At 52.2% G+C, this 22,690-nt stretch overlaps 1 protein-coding gene across 4 annotated transcripts in view; it reads right to left on the bottom strand.

The window, feature by feature from the left end:
- Nucleotides 1-3,103: 3,103 nt before the first annotated feature.
- LOC116952562 (E3 SUMO-protein ligase RanBP2) overlaps nt 3,104-22,690 on the bottom strand; it is a 41,962-nt gene continuing 22,375 nt past the window's right edge. For 2 of the 4 annotated variants that reach the window (XM_076074300.1, XM_076074301.1), the window contains exons 21-40: nt 22,453-22,661; nt 21,176-21,981; nt 18,698-18,772; nt 15,395-15,607; nt 15,207-15,272; nt 14,072-14,187; nt 13,388-13,472; nt 12,803-12,880; nt 11,720-11,920; nt 11,497-11,601; nt 11,330-11,385; nt 10,821-11,100; nt 9,618-9,689; nt 9,388-9,474; nt 9,159-9,254; nt 8,300-8,475; nt 7,320-7,436; nt 6,105-6,261; nt 5,614-5,972; nt 3,104-5,274 (exon numbers count right to left, since the gene is read on the bottom strand). In XM_076074300.1, coding sequence (XP_075930415.1) covers nt 4,957-5,274; nt 5,614-5,972; nt 6,105-6,261; nt 7,320-7,436; nt 8,300-8,475; nt 9,159-9,254; nt 9,388-9,474; nt 9,618-9,689; nt 10,821-11,100; nt 11,330-11,385; nt 11,497-11,601; nt 11,720-11,920; nt 12,803-12,880; nt 13,388-13,472; nt 14,072-14,187; nt 15,207-15,272; nt 15,395-15,607; nt 18,698-18,772; nt 21,176-21,981; nt 22,453-22,661 — 3,672 coding nt within the window. In that variant the 3' untranslated portion in view covers nt 3,104-4,956. The remainder of the gene's footprint in view (nt 5,275-5,613; nt 5,973-6,104; nt 6,262-7,319; nt 7,437-8,299; nt 8,476-9,158; nt 9,255-9,387; nt 9,475-9,617; nt 9,690-10,820; nt 11,101-11,329; nt 11,386-11,496; nt 11,602-11,719; nt 11,921-12,802; nt 12,881-13,387; nt 13,473-14,071; nt 14,188-15,206; nt 15,273-15,394; nt 15,608-18,697; nt 18,773-21,175; nt 21,982-22,452; nt 22,662-22,690) is intronic. The other 2 variants (XM_076074302.1, XM_032972018.2) reach the window with 2 other exon arrangements.

Raw genomic sequence — 22,690 nt, 5'->3', positions numbered from 1 at the left:
CCCCCTACCTGAAAATCCTGGCTCCGCCATTGGGCCAGCGAGCAGAGGTGGGGGTCTTGAGGGAGGAGTGGAAACTCGACAGGGAGGGTGCTTGCCTAATTAATATAAATATTCTGATTCGGAACTCACAATCAGGACACGAACTCCCGAACCTTGCGAGCCGCTCGCTCTACCGCCGGAACGCCTGGCTGCTGTTGGCAGTGGTGCAGAAGCTGTCACTGCAGTCGAACCTTCAGTGACATAATAGTCTTATTCATGGATTATAGGTAGACCATATCCGAGGTTTTTTGGGTTAGATCACGTAAATGTGTCGTTAAACCCACCACCCTCCGACAGAGCCAATTATTGTTTGTCACGTAAACAACACATGCCAATTCGTTACTCATGACAAAGCCTAATTGTATCTGTCGGCTGGTGGCGGGTTTAACGACACATTTATAGTATGCATATTTGGTCGCATCCTCGGTAGGCAGGTGGGGCGCGATGTACGCCCCTCCCGCTCCCTCCTCCACCACGTCGGTCGGTTCCCGCCGGGCCCCCCGCTGACCAAGTGATCGGGCCTCCCGCGCTAACGCCCTCTCTGAGGGACATAGCTGTACAGCTGTGCTCACCGCCGCACGGAGTAAACCCCCCGCGCCAACGCACACCACAGCCAACGCCAACACAGCAGACAGCGGCTCGCTAGCACCCACACCTGCGAGCGATTACCTCAACGAACGTTTGTGCATACCGCAGCTATTAACACGGGCACGAACGCTCTCGCACCTACGGGTGATTATCTCCTAACGCGCGCACACCCCACAGCTAATGCGAACAGAGCACGCAGAGGCATACTCGCGCCCACACTGGTGAGCCATTACCTCTACGCGTGCTCATGCTGCGGCTCCGCGTTCACCCTCGCAGCGCGTTTCCCACCGTAGCCGCTCCACACATAAATCAGACACCACACCGATGCTCTGTGCTAATTTTTATTCGCGGCGCAAACCCCGCACTGCCCGGAGGGAATATTCTGCGAGCTAAAGCCTAGCCTACTGCTACCCAAGTCCCCAAATACTCACACGCACTCTCACGTACCTCGCGGCTTGTACTAACGAATGCTGCGAGCGGCTCAAGAAGGCAGGACGGTAGGAAGATGGTCTTGGCGGCCAAGAGGTTGAAGATGAGATCTAATCTGAACGGTTTCAGGCTCCCCTTTTTATGCCCCCTTTTTACTTAAAAAATCCAGGGTTACGTTATCCCGCGTGGCCACTCGTGATTTTCGCTCATTTTCCTTCCCTTACATGGAGCGTTGCGACGGTTACTTCTTCGACCTATTGTCTGTCTACCCGTACTAATACATTTCTGACTCATCCTATTTAATCTCGATTTGAAGCTTTCGTGACTGCAGGAATCCATACTCTCTGGTTCTTTCGGTAAAGTCAGGTAGGTATAAAATAAATCACGTTTCGATTGCAACACAAGCAATCATCAAATGATGTGATTTATTTTTATTTTATTTCATCCTGTTTCATCTGGAAGGACGTCCGGCTGGCAAATACATACCCTGCTAGTGTGTATTAGCTCTGGGGCCGGGGGAGGTCGTGGCACTGCGATCCCCTGACCTCATGGCCTGCTCTGCTCGCTTAATAATTCACCCCAGCCCTCTCCCCGATGTCGTGTATGACTCATTGCGGCTGGCCCAGTGAACCTTTGTGCGCCCATACAATTTTAAGCCAACTCGGGGGCACCGCAATGTGACCTGTCCCGCGAGGGTCGGGCCAATCTCCTGGCACCGGGAAACCGCGGGACTTTTCTCCGAGGGACCTTTCAGATGAAAACCCGTCGTGCCAGGCAATCTCCCGCAGGGACACTACTACGTGCGCGCGCTGCGGGTGTGTGCTCGGTGTGGGGGCCAGGGGGGAGTTGCTCTGCGGCCGTGCAACCACAACAGCTTACGTGTTAAACGGGGAGACTATAATTGGCAGCAGAATGCGTATATATGGTTACATTAACAAATGTGAAAATATATTTCACCTCGAAAATTCCTTGACGCGAGACGTGTCGTCTGCGTGTCCAGGATGTCAAGCGACATGCGAACAGCACGCACGTTACGACGCGCGTGCACCCACCTCACTCATCTGTTAAGTCGTCATTAGCGAATGCCCTTCTCAAGACTGCAAAACTTGAAAAATTTGGTTTTGGCTCAAATCAAATTCCCAAATTTCACATCAGCAGCCTTGGTCATTCCACTGCTGGATGAAGGTCTCCCGCCGCCATGTTCATATTTTCTTTCAAGTGTGCGTGCATTCGGTTGCTCGTGTTGCAGACGAAGTTGCACTTTGTGTATGTGATGTGTTATATTAGCCTTGTATATTTTATTTGGACCCTGTTGATGATGCACGACCTTGCCAATTAGAACTTGACCGTGTAGTTTTGGATTATTTTCATGTTTTAGTTGTTGCTGTAACCAGTGTTGTAGGGGTAATCAGGCCCCTCTCATCAAGTGAGCACATACTGCTCAATGGGTTTTACCCGAGCCAAAAAAAACCTAAACCTCTCACGATCTCGCAATGCAAAAATGCACCCAGTTCCTTCACACTAGCCGATTACATTGCTCCGTCTCCACGGCAGGCATCGAAATGCAGTGAAATCTCGTTACAAGGCGAGGGATAATGAGTTATACTCCCTTGTAATGAAAATAGTTTGTATGGACAAGATACCATGAAAGACAAAACTCCCCAATTAATCTTTCTCCGTGGCTGCTGGCAGAGAGCCTCCCCATGCTGTGTGGGTCGTTGGGTTTATTTGACCATACTTCACTGCCGGCGAGTGCAGATCGAAGGGATGGAGCACAGACATTGGGAGCATCGAATAGACATGTTATATGTGAATGTTATGCGAGGTTCTCTCCAGGATCCTCGCAGGTAATTCCGGGTCCTCCCCACCCCCCCCCCCCCAAGGTATCCCAGGACATCCACATAATTGTGGCATGGCCACCTCCTCTCTCAGACCAGGGAGTCTGAACAAAGAATGCAGGCACCAGGACCCCCTCTCCAGCCTTACGCCCCCTACATGCTGCTCGACCGTATCCCAAGTGGGCTGAACACTCCTCCACATCCACACAAACTAGCAATATCGGCTTTATTCCTTACTAAATATCAAAACACTCAACAGCCAAATGCGCAGACGTACGAACGCTCTGCCCAGTCAAAGCCGCCAAACCTGCTAGCATTGGACACACTGGAGTTCCGTGTCAACTAGGACGCAGCGAGAGGTAGTCTGTGAATAAAGATAAGCCGTGCGTGCATGGTAATTTCGGTGCACGCGCGACACCAACTTCACTGCCAAATTCAAACAGATCGGTGTCCTCTCAACCCCCATAATCCAAAGCCTCATGGGGGGGAGGGCACGCATATTTTACATTGTCATTTACGTCACATTAAATTGCGTAAGTGTAAATTTAACAGCATCAAAGGATCTAACGTGGTTTACGCTATCTAGCAGGCATAGCAGCTTCAATGGAGTGTGCCGCCGTATTTGAAGGGTGTGATGGGGTGCGTTCGTTCCTCCACCGAGCGCTGCTCGGTGCGTTTCCACTTGAGCGCAGCACCACTGGGTGCTCACGGCCAGGCACGTGCCTTGAACTCATCCCAGTTTGCGCAAATCTCGACACAGCGGCCGAGCCTGCACGGGCAGCGCAATATTTGGGGAGGGACAACAGTGACTTTCACTCCTCTGTTTAGGTCATGCATCCGTGACCAATGGATGTCCGGGCATTCACATGCAGCCACAGCTGAAGGAACGCGATATTTTTGTCCACGGATATCCAGAGGCACGGACCACATGGAGGGGTCGACGTCGAGCTAGGATCACGCACGTAACTCAACAGAGACAAACCCCGCACGGCCGACACCCCTCGTGGTTTCAGGCCCAATGCTGGCGCTGCCGGCACAACAGGCGATGGACCCGGGCACGCTCGTCCTACCACGTCGCCCCCGCAGCGTCATGGCCGCGAGAGCAGCTCCAAGTCTCCCGTCATCGCCACCATCACAAGCACAGGGGCACCTACTCCCTCCATTACCTCTGGCACAACTGAGAAAAAACAAGGCTTTCACATAAACATATCGAAACGCCAAAAAACGAGCACACCGAAAATCAATTATGTTCATCAACACATCGTTGTGCTTCCATGGATTCCACTAATTACTACAAAGGGCGCAAGTCACCACTGATGTGTGCAGCCGAGCCGATGAAGGAAATTGCACACAAAGCGCTCAGGAGCTCACAACCAGTTCCCATATTTCCACAATGAACATGCCAGAAGCACAAACCTCATTTTTGATTTACCAAAATATTAAATTTCAATTTTAATCAACGCTACAAATCGAGCTAAAGACTTTGGGACAACAGGAATTGCAGGGCAGACAAGGAAAACATGACAGCAGTGCACCCTGCTCGTGTTAATGAGGAGCTTCAAGGCTTCTACCTTTCATCACTTCTGAACTTTAGCAAATTTACTCGGGAGCTTTTTTAATGTCCCACCGCACACAGAGCTGTACGACCCAGCTGCTCAAAGAACGGCTCTCAGGGTCATGGTCACCTCGGCGGTTAGCCGGCTCTGCTCAAATATTCATCGCCAGCGAAAAAAACTAGGTAATTCACAGTGGTGGATTTAACTTCTTAGCGTTTAGGCACAACCCTATTCTCTGCATCCTTTTGAGTCCCGAAATATTGTAGCCAACTAACACGATATAACTTGGTGCGCTGATAACACGTTTGCCTTCAGTGAAACATCTGCAGCCACACGAGCAGCAGGAAATACAAGGCGCAGCGATCTCACTTGTTCCGTTACGGTGGTGGGTGCTGGGGTGCAGCCCGCGACATTTGCAGGAAACTTATTTTAAATAAGAGGTTCTACAGACGAGAGCGAGACAGCAAGTTCACGCGCTGTCAACTGGGTGTCACGCGACGAGACCCTCAGGGGTCACGCGCGACCTCCCCGCTGTCCGTGACGACGATCTTCTTGGTGGTGTTGCCCGACTGAGAGCCGAGCTCCTCCATGGCGCGCACGATGCTCATGCCGGACCGCACGGCGCCGAAAGCCACGTGCTTGTGATCGAGGTGCGAGGTGGCACGCAGCGTGATAAAGAACTGTGACGTGTTGGTGTTGCGGCCCGAGTTGGCCATGGATAGGATGCCGGCGCGCGAGTGCAGAATCTTGAAGCTCTCGTCCTCGAACGGCTTCTCGTAGATGGAGCGGCCGCCGGTGCCGTTGTGGTTCGTGAAGTCTCCACCCTGCCGGCAGAAAAGGCGCAGGGGGATGGTTCACGGCCGAAAACATTTTGTACGGAGGGTTCTCGCGGCCACGCTTTAAAATGCTGGCGAGCGATTTGAGGGTGTTTTCGATCAAATTTGATTAGTTTAATGAGACATCCTGTAAGTGGGCGAGATATTTAACATTTCGCCATGGTGGCACCCAAAGTTGGCATATGGATATCTACCCCCTCCCATGGGAATGTGGAATTTCTACCACTGGCTCAGGGCCATAAAACAGGGGATGAGCACCTTCATCATCAGCCATTTGAGCAGGAAATCACATTTGTCGCACAAACCCCCATCTCCCAGCATGTTCACCTGGCACATAAAACCGGGGATGACCCTGTGGATGGTGGAGTTGCGGTATCCGAAGCCGTGCTCATGCGTGCACAGCGCTCGGAAGTTCTCGGCAGTGCGTGGCACGACGTTGGCGAAGAGCTCGATGGAGATCCGTCCCAGCGGCTCGTCGTCGGCCGCCACGTCGAGGAACACCGTGGGGTTGGTCTCACTGGACACCTCCAGGGGGGCGTCTTCCGTTGTAGCGCCGGGGGGGGCGTCCGCCGCTTGACACTGAGTCTTCAGCCGCTCCTGGCAATCGTGCACCGTCACCAGGAAGATTCTCGCTTGCTCCGGAGTCTTGAACCTGCAGGCAAACTGCTCCATCCTCCCGGTGCCCTCTGTTTCACACGTGGCACGGAGGGGAACGCGTTGTCGGCCTGTCAGCGGAATGGCCGCAGGCGGTGCGCGTCACCGTCGCGCGCGTCACTGCGAGGGGGCGGGGCACGCGCGCGCGCGCACGCGCTCCGTACCGGAGTAGTCGTTGGCGATCCACACGAAGGCGTTGTTGGAGGCCTGCATGGGCGTGAGCTGCAGCTCGGCCGTGATGGCGTGGTTGACGCACACCTTGTACACCTGCTCGCGCCGCATCAGCACCCGGAAGCCGCCCCGAGCTTCGTGGTGCAGCACCTGGCGTCATATAGCAGCGCTTGGTGAGTTGTCCTCACCGCACGCACCCACCCACACCCCTCTGCTTTTTTATTTATTTCTTCGACCATTATTTCCATTGCGCTATCTGCACCAAGTGACAATAGAATCCATCAGAGATTTGTCCACGAGGCAATTCAGATTTACAAACAGACGCAATTTCAACCGAGAGGATGGTTTCAAATTAAGCAATCATTGGAAAGATGTTCTAAATCAAACCAAACATTAAACTAATTTTCAATGGTACAGTATATTTATTCAAGTAGTGGTATTCCAAACTTTCACAGCAGCTTATTTTCCTTCACACCAACATTATGTAAACTCCCCCCCCCCCCCCCCCCCACCGTGCCGGTCCAGTACATATTTTTATGCTAATTCCTTTGTCAAGGCGATTTTTTTGTTTCCTCCCACACAGCTTAAAGGACGCGACCTGGGCTTGCTGTCTTCACTCCAACGCTGTCCTCTGGACAGTCCAGTCCCTTCACCTGATGAAGGCCACTTGTGTTGTGGCCGAAACGTCGTGATTTTTTGTTATTTTATTTTCACCTACGTGACTTTACCGAATAGAACCAAAGAGTATAATCCATCAGGTCTTTTGCAGAGAGCACGGCCCTTCGTGAAGGAATCATGGAAGCAGATACCGCATTGCTACCTCCGAGATCCCTTCGCGCTATCAATTCTGCACAGTAGGAGGGGGTGGCACTTTACCAACCACTCTGCCACTGACAGTAATGTTCATTGCATGACAGTCAAACTAATATTTTTAATTATCAGGTGAAATTTAGCCAAATTAAGTGCAGCACCAATGCAATGCGATTTGTTTTCATTCACTCATTGGTGACCAGGCTGAGACCACCAACTCACTACACATGGGAAGCCAGGAGTCGGACACGGGCTCTCGCCATTTTCCCAGATCAGAGCACTGACCACACCCGACACCACATCCAGGATACCATCACACTATGACTGTGGCTACTGAATCATCGACCAGTGACTCCGGAAATCGTTCGGCGAGGAGGCGGCAAAGTGCCTGAGCCAACCTTGATGTCGCCCACGCCACGTTCCTTCCACGTGGCGGCATCTCGGTCCCAGCGGAAGAGCTTGGCACGCTCCTTGTAGAGGATCGTCTCCTCCTCCTCGCCCGACCGCACCTCCACCTGCGAGGGGGCACACACATCGGTGGCGCCCAGAGGGCACGGCCACCACACCGCTCTGAAGCAACTCGCGCCCGCGTCACACGTCTGGAGGCCGTCGCCATACCGTGAACACCGCGATAATTCGTGCGGGTTACAGGGACAGTTTCATTATTTATCGTATAACTGACGGCACGTGCGTTATTGACATGATTGGTTGTAAAGCTGCAAGGATTCCAAGCCTCGTGGAGCAGGCCTGTGTTACTTCCAATCTGTAATCAACAAGAAACCCATCACAGCAGAAACACCTGTGTGTGTTAAATTTTGATTTAAAGCTTTCGTGACTGCAGTAATTCATATTCTTAGCTCTTTCGGTAAAGTCACGTTGAAGGGAAACAATAAAATAATAAAATATATATAAAACAATAAAAATTCTCACGACGTTTCGACCATAACACAAACGGTCGTCATCACACACCTGATGATGACCGTTTGTGTTATGGTCGAACCGTCGTGAGAATTTTTATTGTTTTATATATATTTTATTATTTTATTGTTTCCCTTCAACGTGACTTTACCGAAAGAGCTAAGAATACCTGTGTGTGTTGTTGAATATATTCAACAACACACACAGGTGTGTGTGTGTGTGTGCAGCGCTGCACGTACAAAAAACTCTCGGCCTCATCCACACGACCACATTTTTCCACCTCTGAGTTGGTGGCATACAGAACACGGCCACAAGTTCAGTTTCCCTTGAGCTTGAAGTTTGCACAAGGCCAACAGAGATTTTGTACGTACGACGCCGCACGTTGAATTCAACGGGCACCGATCCCCCCCCACCCCCCCCCCCCCCCCCCCACAGGCGGCGATCGCCCCAGCGCGCACACCTCAGGCAGCGAGACGAGTGGCTCAAAGTGGATGTCATCGCTGGACTCGCGAGCGTCGTCCTCCTCTTGCTCATCCTCGCCCCCCTCGTCTTCTTCCTTCCCCCCATCGCGCTTCTTCTGGGTCCCCGCGGCCCCGAACACGGACGCTCCGGCGCCCACCCACGAGAAGTTTGCGTCTGCGGTGATACAAAGGCCCCGCGTCTATCACCGCTGCGGCCGTTTGAGGCCCCAACGACTCGTCGGGTAACGCGATTCTCACACCCAAGATGACTTGCGTCGCGTCGTGTGCCCAATAACCTATTGTCGAACGTCACACGTAAATGATATGCTCGTGTTGAGTTGATGCCAATGGCTCAAAACTGTGAAATGGGAACAAGCCAAAAATTATTTTCTATTCCAATGAGCATTGAGGCAGTTTGCTCATCCTCCTGTTTGCAGCCCTGAGCTAGTATTGGAAATACTACATTCGTTTGGTGGGGGCGAGTCTATCCATTGTTGAGACCTCCCCACAAAATGGCACTTGCTTGATCGACCCCGGGAACGATGACAAGAGGACAACAACCGACCAGGATTTCAACTGGCAACCTTCCGATTGCGAGCAGCTCGCTCTAAGAGACAGGGGAAAAATACAAACTATGGACACCAAGAGCAGGCGAAAGCTCCATCCGTGTCCGTGATGTCGCACAGGTAAACAGCCTTGAAATGAAAGCATCAGCCTTCAATGAAGCCAGTGTGTGTGTTTGGTGGCAGCATATTGGCAACGTGTCATTACACCGGTGTGCCCTTGGGCCATTAATTCGGCTGCCTTTCTGTATCCCCCCACATGCACGTGCCCAGCACAGACGCAACGTCGGTTTACCTTTCTTATCGGAGAGAAAGTCCGAGCTCTTGGAAGCGAGGTCGGAAAAGCTGAGCCCACTTCCCCTGGGGCACTCAAAGAGCAAGCGCGCGTCACCTGGGCACGGGGGGTGCACACACGGGCACGGGGGGCACACACGTCTCATCGGCCACCCTCCACTCGCTCGCAGCCTATGATTGCGACGGCGCATGAGCGTCCGCTTCCCCCCCCACCCCCGCCTGCCACTCACCTGTGGTTGTGCCGAATGGGGTCTCCGCACTCACCGCGCTCGCCGCGCTCGTCTGCGTGGCGAGGGAAGCAAACGACTGCAGGGTTTCTATTGGGGAAAACGAGTGCTTGTTAGCGTCGCCGTGATATCATGATACAATAACATGTTTATTTTCACGACATGATGATTATCGCGATGTCAATAATCCCGCAACTTTGTGCGAGTGCAATGCACGGGTGCAGTGGCGTCACCTCCAGAACTGTGCACGAAGGCTTCAGTCGCGGCCTGCGAGGCCAGAGAGGCAAACGAGGACGACGGCGTGTCTGTGGAGAGAACACACGGCAGAAGGTCGCGTACGGCGTGGAACACGACTCGAGGGCAGCAGGGCTCGCACATCTTGGGAATTAATTCCAGGTTACTTTAAACTTATAATGACCGTCAATTGAACACCTCATCGCAGGGCATGTGCGGCTATCACCTCCCACACCGATGAACAACAAAGAGTATCCCACAGTGTGACTGGGGCACCAATCTCAAACCATGGGCCGCATGGTAACACCACTTTCCGCTTCCAATTTTCGCTGGCAGCCATGTCAGACGTTCACCAGGAGGTTTTTCCCAAAGCCGTCTCGCTCACTTACCAACCTCGGCACAAACACCACCCTGGCTGCCATATCAACTCCCTACCACACGAAATTATAAATTTAACACCTCACAAGCAGTGTCAGGGAATGGCACTACGCTTTCCGGTTTATAACCAATAGGGGCAACACAACCCAAACAATGGACCGTATAGTAAAAACACTGTAAATTGCGCTCCTACGATGGAGTACTAACGAACTCGCTCCTGAAGCCCCCCCCCCCTTGTGGCAAGTACTCATTGGCATCGAGCTCCTGCACATACAGTCGACTCTCGATTATCCGCATGTGGTTTTACCGATTTGCGGATTAACTGGTCACCTGAAATTTTGACACAAATTAATAACTCATGGATTTTTCCTTCAGCCCAATATAAAAACAGTAACACAATGACATTCTTGGAAATGTTTATTACAAGCCACGTGCTTAAACCGAACCAATATATGCTCCGGTTCATTCAAAATCCACGTGATGGCCCCGACAGTACAGTTGTTGCATATCTTTACAAGAGTGGGCGGAGTTTCATTAATTTTGATTGGCGTGGTTCTGCTATCCACTTAGTGGGTAGTCTTCGTGCGCAGAAGCAGGAAAGTTATCATTGGCAAGCGATCCGTGTAAAATGGTTATATTTTTGACTTATCCGCAATTTTGAATGATCTGCGGCCGTCTTCCCCGTCATTAACGCAGATAATCGAGTCTACTGTATTACTATCATGTAGAATCAAGAGTGGAGGTTTGGCATGAACTGCATTAATCAAGGCTTGAGAATACTCGGAGTGGAGGTGCGGATGGCGACGCCAGACGGTTGCACTCACCAACTGTGGAGATGGGCGGGAGTGCCCAGGAGCTTCCGCTCCCCGCGCCGTCACGCATGTGGGCGCCCCACCGCAACGTGGAAAAATTGAGCGCCCCCGACGTTGGCTCCATCTCCTCCGACTGGGTCCCCGCATCCGGGGTGTCGGCTGCGCGTGGCGACGAGGGGCGGGGAGACGTCCTGTCTGGTTCCTCTGTCGTGGCAAACATTTCTGGAGCGACGGGAGCGGGCGAGGCTCCGCCTGGAACGGGGGACGCCGAGGGGCGGTCCACGGTGGTGACCTACAAGGACGGAAACCACGGAGGAGCAAACTCACCGAGCTGGCCACGCCACCACCACACGTGCACCAACCACATCTACTAACCACAGTGACGTCTTGAAGGCGGCCACCATTTGGGTGACAAAGTATTTGATACATTTCCTTGTCCGTTGAGAAAGTCGTGCACATGATACTTTGATGTTGCTGCAACTTAATTTGACTTAACCAAGGAAGGCCTCAAAAGGGCTCACCTCTTCACAACGCTCCACCTTCATCTCTCTCACGCCAGGCATCTGCGCTGCGGGTCCTGCAGACGAGACGCTGGTCAAATCAAACCCCCGTCCGCTACACCCACAATGACATACATGGGCGTGTGGCCGTGCCGTGCCTCACATGCCGTGCCGCCGAGCCTACTCACCCTGCGGCTGATCCTGCTGCTGCTGTTGCTGCTCCTGGCATCTGCTGCCCTCCTTGTACAGCTTCCCGCGCAGCCGATTCACAGCCTCTTCGTAGTCGTCTGTATCTGGGGAGGCGTCACAACCAAACGATAGCATGAGCGAGACTCTCGCTGGTCAGTGCCGCAACCGGAATGGCGCTACGGCCTGGCCGTGAAACTCGTGCATGCTGGCCGTTGCACCGACCCTCTCCAGAGTCGCTGGTGTATCCGGGCCGGTTCTTGAAGCAGAAGAAGGTGGGTGGGAGCTGCAGGTTCTGCGCCAGGACTCGCTGCTCCTCCGTGGGGCTCAGCTGACCGGCAAAGACGACCTCCTCATCCGCAACCGCCGCCGTGCGGGGGCGGCTCTCCTGCACCAGCGAAGCAGCATCCCCCTTCACGTCCACTGCTGGAGAGCGTCGGCAAGCAGCGGCACAAACAACAGGTCACAATGTGCCCCTCCTGGCACGGCGTCAGAGCCAGCTAGAGCCGGCAACCTGGGGGGGGGGGGGCAAGAGCTACAGGAGCTGGGGCACGGTACAATCCTGCAAGACGCATCCCCTCTACCTGCCGCAAGGCTGCAAGCCGCTTGTACCACTGTGGGCACACGCATGCACCACTGCCGTCGTGGTGAATATTTTGTTCCAAATCCTGCAGCGAGCCTGAATTGAGTTTACTTTTCCACATGATGTCCACAGGAACAATTGAATTGAGTGAACAATAATACAAGTTTTTTTGGGTTGTAACCCAAAAAAAACCTGTATTATGGATCATATTGGTCATGAAAGCCTACGTGTTAAACTGAATTTGGTGAAAAGGACTGAAAAGAGAATTAATTTTTAAAAGTTTTGCTTTCTCGTTTAAACAGTGGACTGCGGGTGCGCGCAGTGCTAACAATTGTGGACTCAAAGCAACACGCACCTGGGTTTGATTCCTGACTCAGATGCCTTTTTGCTTATGTTTTATCCTTTACACAGGAGGGATCACGCTTTCCCACACACTGCTAGGAAATGTTCACATTACAATCTCCCCCTGTTCTGCATGGCTTTCCTCCAGCTTCTCTAGTTTCTGAACAGAACTATAAACATACAAGTTAAGTGGTATTGGCAAAATTCCCCAATCCTTAAAAAATACCTGCAAATCACTCAACTCGGATTACACAGCAACATTGCCCCCCTACTGGAAGAACTGGGAAGGACCCTCTTGAATAAGAGTTTTGAGGCTAAAAGTGAGGCTTTCCTACGTAATCACAATGACTAATGATAATAAATCACGCAATAGCTAGCAGTACCGGCGGGAGGGGTGGGGAGGAGGCCAGGCCGTGAAGCCTGCACAGTCATCTTCACATCCACGGGTGCCCCCACAGCAGCTGATGGGAAACAAATCCAGGGTCAGCAATTGCACCATCGTCTCCTGCAGCAGCGGCCTCACTACTGTGGCCACAGTAACAACGTTGCCCAAGGTGGGGGGATAGATCGCCTTGATACACTGGAATCGACTCCGCAAGTCCGCAGAACGTGAAGAGACCAACCAAGGAGCAGATGGTGGGAGGCTGTCAGGGCAGATCTATGGGTCTCTTTGAAGTCTACAGGTCCCTATGCGACTCTTTAGGTCTCTGGGTATCAAATAGCAGATTGTGGAGGACTCTCAGATGTTGGAGGTGGCTGCGTGTCGACTGCGCAGAAGTTGCAGGATCTAGTCGAGGGTAGGCAGCGTTAGCAGCGAGGTGCGGTGGTGGCTTCAACGGCTTGGGCCGTGACGATGGAGTCTTAATCCCAAGTACTGGGGGGCCTCTCCCAGTCTACCTCCCAACTCAAATGAGCGTCCCGCCGAGGGGGAGATGGTGGTGGTGGTCGGGCGCAATGTGGCCACGTACCCCGGTGAGGCGGTGTGGCTGAGCGTGCGCCAGGGTCGGCTTCCGCTGGAGTCGAGGCTTCAGGGCGGCTCGCCGATTCCACCCCCTGCGCACAGCACCGCCACATCGCACGATGTCACATGCAAAAGAAAAAGGTGCAGCGCTATACCCATATAAACTGCAGGGTGGACGGAGAAAGTGGAGGGGGGGGGGGGGGGATTTGATGAACCGAGCCCAGTGGTTGAACTGCTGCGCCAGGAGATAGAGGCGAACTGGCAACCACTGGATTGCAAGTCCAGTGCACCGCTAACCGTTACACCACTGTGGCAGCTCCCTGATGCCACGTGTACCGTATGCAATTACCTTCTGCAAAATTCACGCGAGCGCTCGCATTGCGCCGCCTGTGCTCAAACGCATATTGCATATGTTACCACATCTCATGGACACAAACTCTAGCTCAGACGGCCATCCCTTCACCTTCTCTTGGGACAGAAAAAAAAAATTGGTGAGGATTGTGAGTAGCGGGCTGGGTGAAGTGAAGTGGCAGGTGCGGGCAACAAAGCGCCCGCCTCAATTCTCTCTCTCTTTCTGTACCACGTTCTGTGCCCGGACTGGGATTGCTGAGAGTTATGAATCGCGACTGGTGGACAGCGGCATCGACGATGACAAAATCGGCTTCTTTGCAAGACGGCGTCGCCTCCTCACCTGTGCCGGCCGCTGCTCTTGCTCGGGAACGTTGGCGGCTGCCTCGACGGCGACAACGCCGCCGTCGCCACCACAGGTGGTGCCGCGTGGAGCCTCCACACGTGGCCTCCTGTGCTCTGTGAGAGATGCCGCCGCCACACCATCCCAGTTAATTCAGAAATTAGAGCCGCGCAAACATGACAGCTGCAGCTCACCGCCCATTGCCACGCGTACGAGGGTCTGACGCCTACGTGACTTTACCGAAATAATTAAAGAGCATGAAACTATAAACTATTTTCATTTTACCAGGTAAAACCCACTGAGCCATGTAGCTTTTTCAGAAGCAACCTGGCCACAAATGATCACTGATTGGAGTGGCTTATCACGTGGAAATTCATAGGAGCCAAAAACTCTCAAACACATGATTCTAAATGTGGAGGGAAAAACCGGAGGACCCGGAGAAAAATGCACACGACCAAGGAGAGAAAATGCAAACCCCAATTATACAGGCGCCAGGGTCGTGCTCGAACTAATGACCTCCAGCATACCAGGCGAGATAATCAGCACCACGCCACCGTGGCCCCCACCCCCGGCAACAGGACTGCCTCACTGGATATCCAGTCTACAAATGCAACAACTTTTATTTCACTTCCAACAATAACTCTGCTCTCTTTGGTCTCAAAATCATAAAAATGTGACTGCCCCTATCATAAAATCCTGAACAGGTGCCCTCTCGCTCATGCAGCTGCGTCACTTGGAACGATTTACCACGCACATGCAAAACGCGCCACCAGTATCATCTGGTTCATCTCTCGAGTTTAACCTCACCACACAGTACATCTTCAACCGCGACAGCCCACTCAGTAAGAACCCGCGGTGCGCACCATTTCACCCTGTGTACTTGTTCATGCATTTGACCATGTGGTTTTGACCGTATAAAGCGCTAGCCTCATAAGTTTTAGACTTAATATGCGTACACGCATCATCACGCGCTTGTTACGTTTGTGCCAATCGGCAACCTGGACTCAATTTCAAACGAAACGTTCAACCTGTAGCGGATTTTCCATTTAAAAATGTGCAACCTTTGTCAAATAAACCACCGTGCACACGGAGGAAGTTACAGCACCTCGGGAGGACATGACAGGTGCTCGCTTACCAGAGTCCCTCTCCAGGTAGAGCTTCCCCTTCAGGTTCCTGACGGCAGTGGCGAAATCTTCAACTTCTGCAACGCACAAACCACCTCGTTAAGAGCCGGCATCATCGCTACCCACGTAAAGCGGCAGCACCGCCACCACCATTGGCGACAGTAAGATTATTGTTATAACGTGTGCGAGGTGCATGTACCCTCGTCCGAGTCGCTGGTGTAGCCGGGCTCATTTTTGTAGCAGAAGAACGTCGCGGGCAGCAGCAGCAACTCCGCCAAGACTCTCTGCTCCTCCTTGGGGATGAGCTCCCACACCACCTCCACCTCGCCTCCCTCCTCCTCATCCTCCTCTGTCGTGAAATCTTCCACCTTGGGCTGCCGAGTTTGCTCTTCCTCACCGCTGCTTGTCGTGGCTACAAGGGAGACAAAACATTAAGAACCCAGCGCGTCCCAGACAATGGGTGCCGGGCGTTGAATTGCGTGGTCGACCGCAATATTGTGGCCGAAGCTACCCGAATTCGGTGTGGTCCATAAGCCAGACAACAATGTCCACAAGTTGAATGGGGAAGCAGTTTTACAATTGAAACAGATTTCATGAATTATAACCCTGGGTCGTGCATCCGACATTGGGACATAAGCAGATATAATGGGTATTTAAAAAGCCAACGTTAAATATTCCGGCTCAAGAGCACGCAAGGCAAGCATCCCGACCCACGCCCCCCGCTACTCACCCATGCACCACCAACCCCACCTCATTCCCACCAACTTATTTACCCAGGTGAGAACCCACTGACATTCATTGTGTGCTTTTGCAAGGTAAGCCTAACTAAACAGGTGCCGACATAAAAAAAAGTATCAGTTTTTTAAGCAATTGTCAAGTTTGCCGATTCTGGCCGGTGTCAGAATGCAAGTGATGAGATACACATGGGAACAGTGCCGCATGTGCATTTGGGTCCATTAACTCGGACCTCGGTTGTTAGTTACATAAATATATACATTTCAAGTTGCATATCTGAATGCATGTGACTTCTGCCAAGGTCATTTTGCAGTCATCGCTCTACAGATGTGGTCACGGAAGAGCTTCTCTCCTCTATGGATACCCCCTCACTCATAGCACTACAAATAGTACGCAATATACAAAACCAGTCGTCTGTAAACATAGGAAGGGCAAAACTAAACACTCTCCCAAAGCCCTCTTGTGGCTAGTAGACCGCAACACTTGCATCCAACTGCTGAACGTATTTGCTGCCATATACAAAGATAGAATAGTTCTCCTCAGTCTCATGGCTGGTTTTGACACTGCTAATCAATCCATCCTCCCCATCAGCTGCGCCTTGAGACATTAGTGGAAGGCGCCTTACAAATAAATGTAAATTATTATGTAGGCCTGTCGGGCACTCTTCTTGCCGGGTTCTGCTCTTCTCATAGATGGAAGGTCCAATAGATATAACTGCTCCACCCGAGCTCTAAATGTTCTGATGCTTGCATTGTCTTTGTGCTGTTTCGCCTTTTGGCGTTCTCTGGTCTGACACTGGTGAGACAAGGCCATAAAGAAGGCTGTCTCTGGTGTAGGCCAACCCGTTTCAAAGACAATGCCATATATTATCAGAGCATGTTTGTTTGCATGTTCACAAGTATGTATGGTTAATGCAGACTTGATCCCTTACGAAAGGTTTATATTTGTTGTTTGAACATCTGAACACCTGTTTAATTGCCAGAAAGGGTAAAACCTATTCTTATTTTTGTATCATTCTGCACTTCCGTTTGCACACAGGGGCCGCGCTGCCTAGACATCCCCTGTGCAGTGCCATGTCTCATACCTATGAAGTCTTAAATATTAAACATATCTCCCTATTCCAAGTGGTTCCCCCCCCCCCATAACACACATGTCCTCCTCTTGTTTATAGCATCTTCAGATACAGCGGTCTTTAGATGCTACATAACATCCACATTTCATACTTTGCTGCCTTCAGCTACGCGATGTACAACACAAACATTCTATATATACACCAAATTGGAGTAAAAATTTCTGCAAATTCACACATTCAAGATATAACCACATTGTATCTGCTGCACATGCCGCACACTAGTTTGCTACAGCCGCTGTCCCGGGGAATGCTCAATTGTACGCCACAGTTTCCAAAAAGCATCTCGTTTATTTTCTGAAGCGATGCAATTACCACAAGTTGTACACTCTCAGAAACAGATTACATGGCCACTCACCCACTGACTATGCAGGCCTATACAAAATTGTGATTTCGCACCCCCCATCCCCCCCGAGTTAATAATCCGGAGTGACTCCTCCAACCAGCGCGGAGGGCGCAAGCGGACACTGCTCGCGGCCCGTGTGTGAGGGGGGCAGTCGCTCGCACCGCAAACGCAGCCCTCATGAAAGCGCGCACGCTGCTGGTTCACAAACACTTCTTGCCGAGTTAAACATGGTGGGAGGCGGCGGAGGATGTGGGGAGGGGGTTAGGTGCTGTGCGCTTCACGCTTCGTCCTGCGGCGGCGGTGTTAGTATGTGGGACACACAAAACGCCCACGATTCTCTCAGCCGGACCGGCCGGTGCAGCCCGTGCAGCCGGTGCAGCGTCTCTCAGGCTCAGCCCCTTCGCCAGCACTCCCCGTTGCCGGCACCGAACGACGGTCGCCGCGCTAACGTGGCGTGACCCCTGGCGGCTGGACGGAGGCGTGGAGCCATGGCAGGGAAATTCACTGGAGCATTGCTTCCACGGCCAGCGGCAGCTGTGCGCCAGCTCAATTTGGGCTCGGTTCTCGCAGCCTGACATGGCCGAACCGATCCCAGACACGGGGAACTCAGAACCAGTCACGATGTTACAGAGTCAACGGGGAAGCGAGATGCACCTGCACTGCAATTGACCCTGCCAAGTTTAACTCTCTGGCCATTTTAGTGGTTAGATACACAGCAAACATTTAGTTTTCAGTTAAAAAGTACAACCAATATCTATAGTAAACACTGTTAAAAATATCGTTAAAATCGTTCCCTGGGCCTCCAACATTTGGTCGTGGAAGTCGAGGGAAAGGGGAGCCCATTAAGCCTCATGGCTCACAGTGGTTTGGGGGCTCGTAGGCCCGAGCCTTGGTGCTGTCCCTGGGCTGACACAGCACGACGGGCATGGCCCAACTAACAAAACGAAAGCCTCCACTTGCACCTCTACGCTCACCTTGCTGACTCCCCGGAGGGCCGTGGCATTAAACTATGAGAGATGTGAACTTAAAGGGTGATGCAAACGTGAGGATTTTACAAATCGCACACGTGTGAAAAACCAAAGCCAAAAAATCCCCAAAATTATAGAGGGCATGCAATCATGCATCTGGTGGGAAGGAGGGCAGCTGTTAGCGCAGAAACTGCAGTGAAATTTTAGTTCCTCGCAGAGAAAGGGGGCCAGAGGCCGTAGGTTAAACCAGCAGGCAAGCCGCGTGGTGGTGGCACAAGTGGCTGTTAGGGGGCACGCCATGCAGTGTGGGCGCAACCACTCTACCTGCAGCGCTAGTCAGGGGAAACGGCGTGGTCCAGAAGGCCGCAGGATTAGCTTTGAAAAGGCTAAAGTCAACACCTACACATGGAGAAGGGGAGTTGTGGCCAACCGTCAGTGTGTGTGTGAAAAAACAAAAACAAGGAGGTGTGTGTGGCATGAGAGGGCAGAGCCCCTCAGGTGAACGACACTGCACCCCCTCAATTTGTTCATGGCCCAAACATCTGGAATTTCATTGCTTAAAAAAAAAACGCTAAAAACGTGCCCTTGGTTACTCTCCGATATCAAATTAAAATTTGATGCTAAACTGTCGATTGTTTATAATTTCACTTTCAATTGCATTGGACTCGTAAATCCATTTGTTTACATATTAGTGTAAAATTAATCCTGTAACTGTTTAATGTTTCTGTAACTTAATTGTAATTTTATAATGGTCATCCTACAGGGGATTTTTTCTATTTAACATCGATTTAATTTTTGAAATAATCTAAATTTCACTGCACTTCATTCTATTTGCTTGGCTTCTGATTTTTGGCCACCCAGGTGACTCTTGCAAAGGAAACTCAATCTGGTCTCTTGAGTTCTCACTTGGTGAAACAAAATAAACTTGAACCGTGACCATACACCTGTGTTCCACTCTGCAGGAGTCTACCGCCCAAGCAACCAAGGCGCAGGGAGGCGCACGGCTGTGGGAGGCTCCGGGTGCGAGGTCGGAGGAAAGGTGCCGCGTAGATGCGCACCTCACGACATTCGACCACCGGATGATGAATATACGCTCGAGCGAAACGCTCCCCTGTGCGAGTATGGCAGGGCGAGCACATCGCTCTCATTGCCCCACACACAAGGCTAAGCTTTCGTAAACGCGAGTAAACACTGCCAATGTAAACACCGTACTTGTAAACAGCACCCATGTAAACAGCACCCATAAAACAGCACCCCTGTAAACAATACAGAATCTAGATTTGAAGTTTCCGTGACTGCAGGAATCCATACTCTTTGGTTCTTTCGGTAAAGTCACGTAGGTATAAAATAAAATAAATTTAACCACGACGTTTCGGGCGCAACACAAGCGCCCATCATCAGGTGGGACAACCACAGCAAGAAACACAATTGCTGAAGTGGGCAAAAGGGCTGCTGTAACAAGAGGTAAGAGAGGGGGGAGCACGAGCAAACAAAATGCCAGTGGGGGGGGGAGGGAAGTGGGCGGGGCTGGGAGTAGGAAGCTGAAGCAACAGGAGATACGGATATGAAGGTAACACCATAAAGCAGTTAAGGTTTCACCTGGTTAATAACATCCTTCCAATGATTACTCAATTTGTATTCATCTTCTCGGCTGAAGTTATGTCTATATTTATATATCTGGATGGCTTCATGAACAAACCTTTGATAGTAGCCCGAAGGTTTGCAGAGTACCTTGGTCTCGGAAAAGAACAATATCATGAGAGCCGACAACGTTATAGCAATGGTCAGCCACGGCAGAGGTATTAGTCCTGCCGTGTTTCAGATCTGACTTGTGCTTGCGAACACGGTCCGAGATATGTCGTTTTGTTTCCCCAATGTAACACCCACCACAGCTGCAACTTAGTTTGTAGACTTCAAGATATTGCATATCAGGAATGACATCGTTCACAGATGGGATTAGATCACGGATTTTGTGTACTGTACTAAATCGGACCTGGATCTTGTGTTTGTTTAAGATTTTTGAAATCTTTTTGGAAATGCCTGCTATGTATGGTAAGGTGATGGTTTTGATCGGCTTCTCAGGGGGTTGTTTCTCCATGGTTGGAGAAACAGCTTTGCAAATAATACGGTCCGAGTACCCATTCATCTGGAGGGCCTGGTGTACGTGTTAAAGTTCACTGGCTAAGTGGTGTTGGTCAGAAATGCAGTGGGCCCTATGGTGTAGTGTTTTCATGAGGGAATTCTTCTGTGCCGGATGGTGATGGGAATCAGGTTTCAGATAGGAATCTGTGTGGGTGGCTTTCCTGTAGACAGTGTCCCAACAAGCCATCAGGTCTCTTCTCAAACAAAACATCCAGGAATGGTAGCTTACCATCCTTCTCCACTTCCTACGTGACTTTACCGAAAGAACCAAAGAGTATGTAACAATACAGAAGTTTAACGTTGCCTGAAATTTCCACGCTGCTTTTTGCATCATTTACGTTTGTATGCAAAGACATCAAATGGCTGTAAACAATCAAAATGCATAGTCGCCCAATTACACAAGCTCGGTGAAATGATAGGCACGTGCCTGTACTTTCCCCAGGTGACAATGGAAACTACAGACACTTGCTTTACACATCTGTCCAAGTCTCCTGCTAACAAAGTAGCAGCCGCATACTCCAACGACACACAGCGGACCAGCGGGGGCTCCGACACGTCGTCACGGCTTGACGCGGCGCATAACGCGAACGAGCACGACGCACGCAAGCGCGAACACCCAGTGCATTTCAACGAGCGTTCCGAAAGCCGCGAGCCAGTTACCTTGCTGCGGGAGGTGAAACGCAAAGCAGCTGCCACTGCCGGTCGCGATGGTCGGGGAGGCCCCTCGGAGGCCTTTGCTGACAATCTTGGTGGCCAGCGAGGACTGAGCACCATCGCTCCCCGCATCGCTACCGTCGCCGCCGCCGGGAGGTGCGAAGGAAAACGGTGAAGCCGTGAAGTCAAAACTTGACGCTGCGGTCGGCTCTTTCGTCGAACGCTGAGGCTCGAAGTTGAAAGTCGCCTTACCTGCAGAATTTAGGAAACTGAAAGGCGAACTACCAGATGCGTCGTTGGTTATGCCAGAGGAGCCAAAAGTGAATTTCGTGGCCAGAGTAGGCCCTGGTTTATTGGTGCTGAAGTCAAACCCAGCGACGGGTTTTCCTGCGTCACCGGCGGCTGGCTTGTCGGACGTAAATAGGCTCTGCAGCGCTTCCATGCCGAACGAGAACTTGGCGGGAGAGATCACCGACTTGGCCGGGCTGCGTGTAGACTCCGAGCCGACGCCCATTTCCGGGCGGGGTGGCGACGACGGCTCATCGACCTCGGTGACGGCGTCCCCCTCGTTGTCCGCGGCGGGCCCCGTTCCTTTGGCAGGTTCCGCCGACTCGGAGACGGAGAGCACGCGCGTGGGGGTCGGCGGCGCGAACTGCACCGGCGGGACAAGCTGCCTCGTCTCCTGCGCCTCCTGTATGTCCAGCACCGCCTGGCGGAACATCATGGCTGTCTCCAGCTGCTTGAATCTCAGCGCCAGGTGCTCCATCCGCGGCTCGCCATCCGACGAGTCCAGGGCGTTCCACACCCACGCCCTGCAGAACGCGCAGCCGCACGAGTACTCACAACGGAACTACCTATACGACAAAGACCTCCCCCCCCCACCACACTACCGCCCGTATTGCCTTAACAAACTATTGGGGCAGTTGATGTTAGCGAGGGCCTATGAAGGCTGGCATGGCGCACGAGGGGGGTAAATGGCCAGCACCACACCCAGCCGCCTGGGGGTGGTGCTGGCGATGTTATCCACAACACACCAGGTACTAATTTGAGGCCAAGTCCACCTAGGGGAGGCCCAGGACCAGTTCAATTAATTGCGATTGGCGCTGGTCGCCGAGTTCGTAGCACAGCGCTCCAGACGGCCATATTACTGCTACCCCATAACCACCACTGCACACACCACTACTACACGCTGGTGAGAGCTTGTGGGAACAATGTGTGGATGAGGCGTGGGCGGCGACAGCCGTGCGGACGAGGTGCAGATGACGAGAAGTCAGCGGCCGTACCTGTCGGAGCCACGCATGGGCTCGAGCCGCGTGTCGGCCGTGAGCCAGTGGTTGGCACAGATCTTGAGCACCTGCTCGCGCCGCATGAGCAGCCGCCCGCGACCGTCCTCCAGCCGCTGCAGCAGCTTCACGTCGCCCACGCCACGCTCCTTCCACTGCGCCGCCTCGCGGTCGTAGCGGTACAACTTGGCCCGGTGGACAAAGACCTCCTGGGGAGGCGGCACCGACGGTCGAACTT

The sequence above is a fragment of the Petromyzon marinus genome, chromosome 47 (genome assembly GCF_048934315.1).
Source record: "Petromyzon marinus isolate PM22_M1 ecotype Great Lakes invasive population chromosome 47, UKy_Petmar_22M1.pri1.0, whole genome shotgun sequence".
Taxonomy (NCBI): Eukaryota; Metazoa; Chordata; class Hyperoartia; order Petromyzontiformes; family Petromyzontidae; genus Petromyzon; species Petromyzon marinus.
This window is presented reverse-complemented; position numbering and strand designations above follow the sequence as displayed.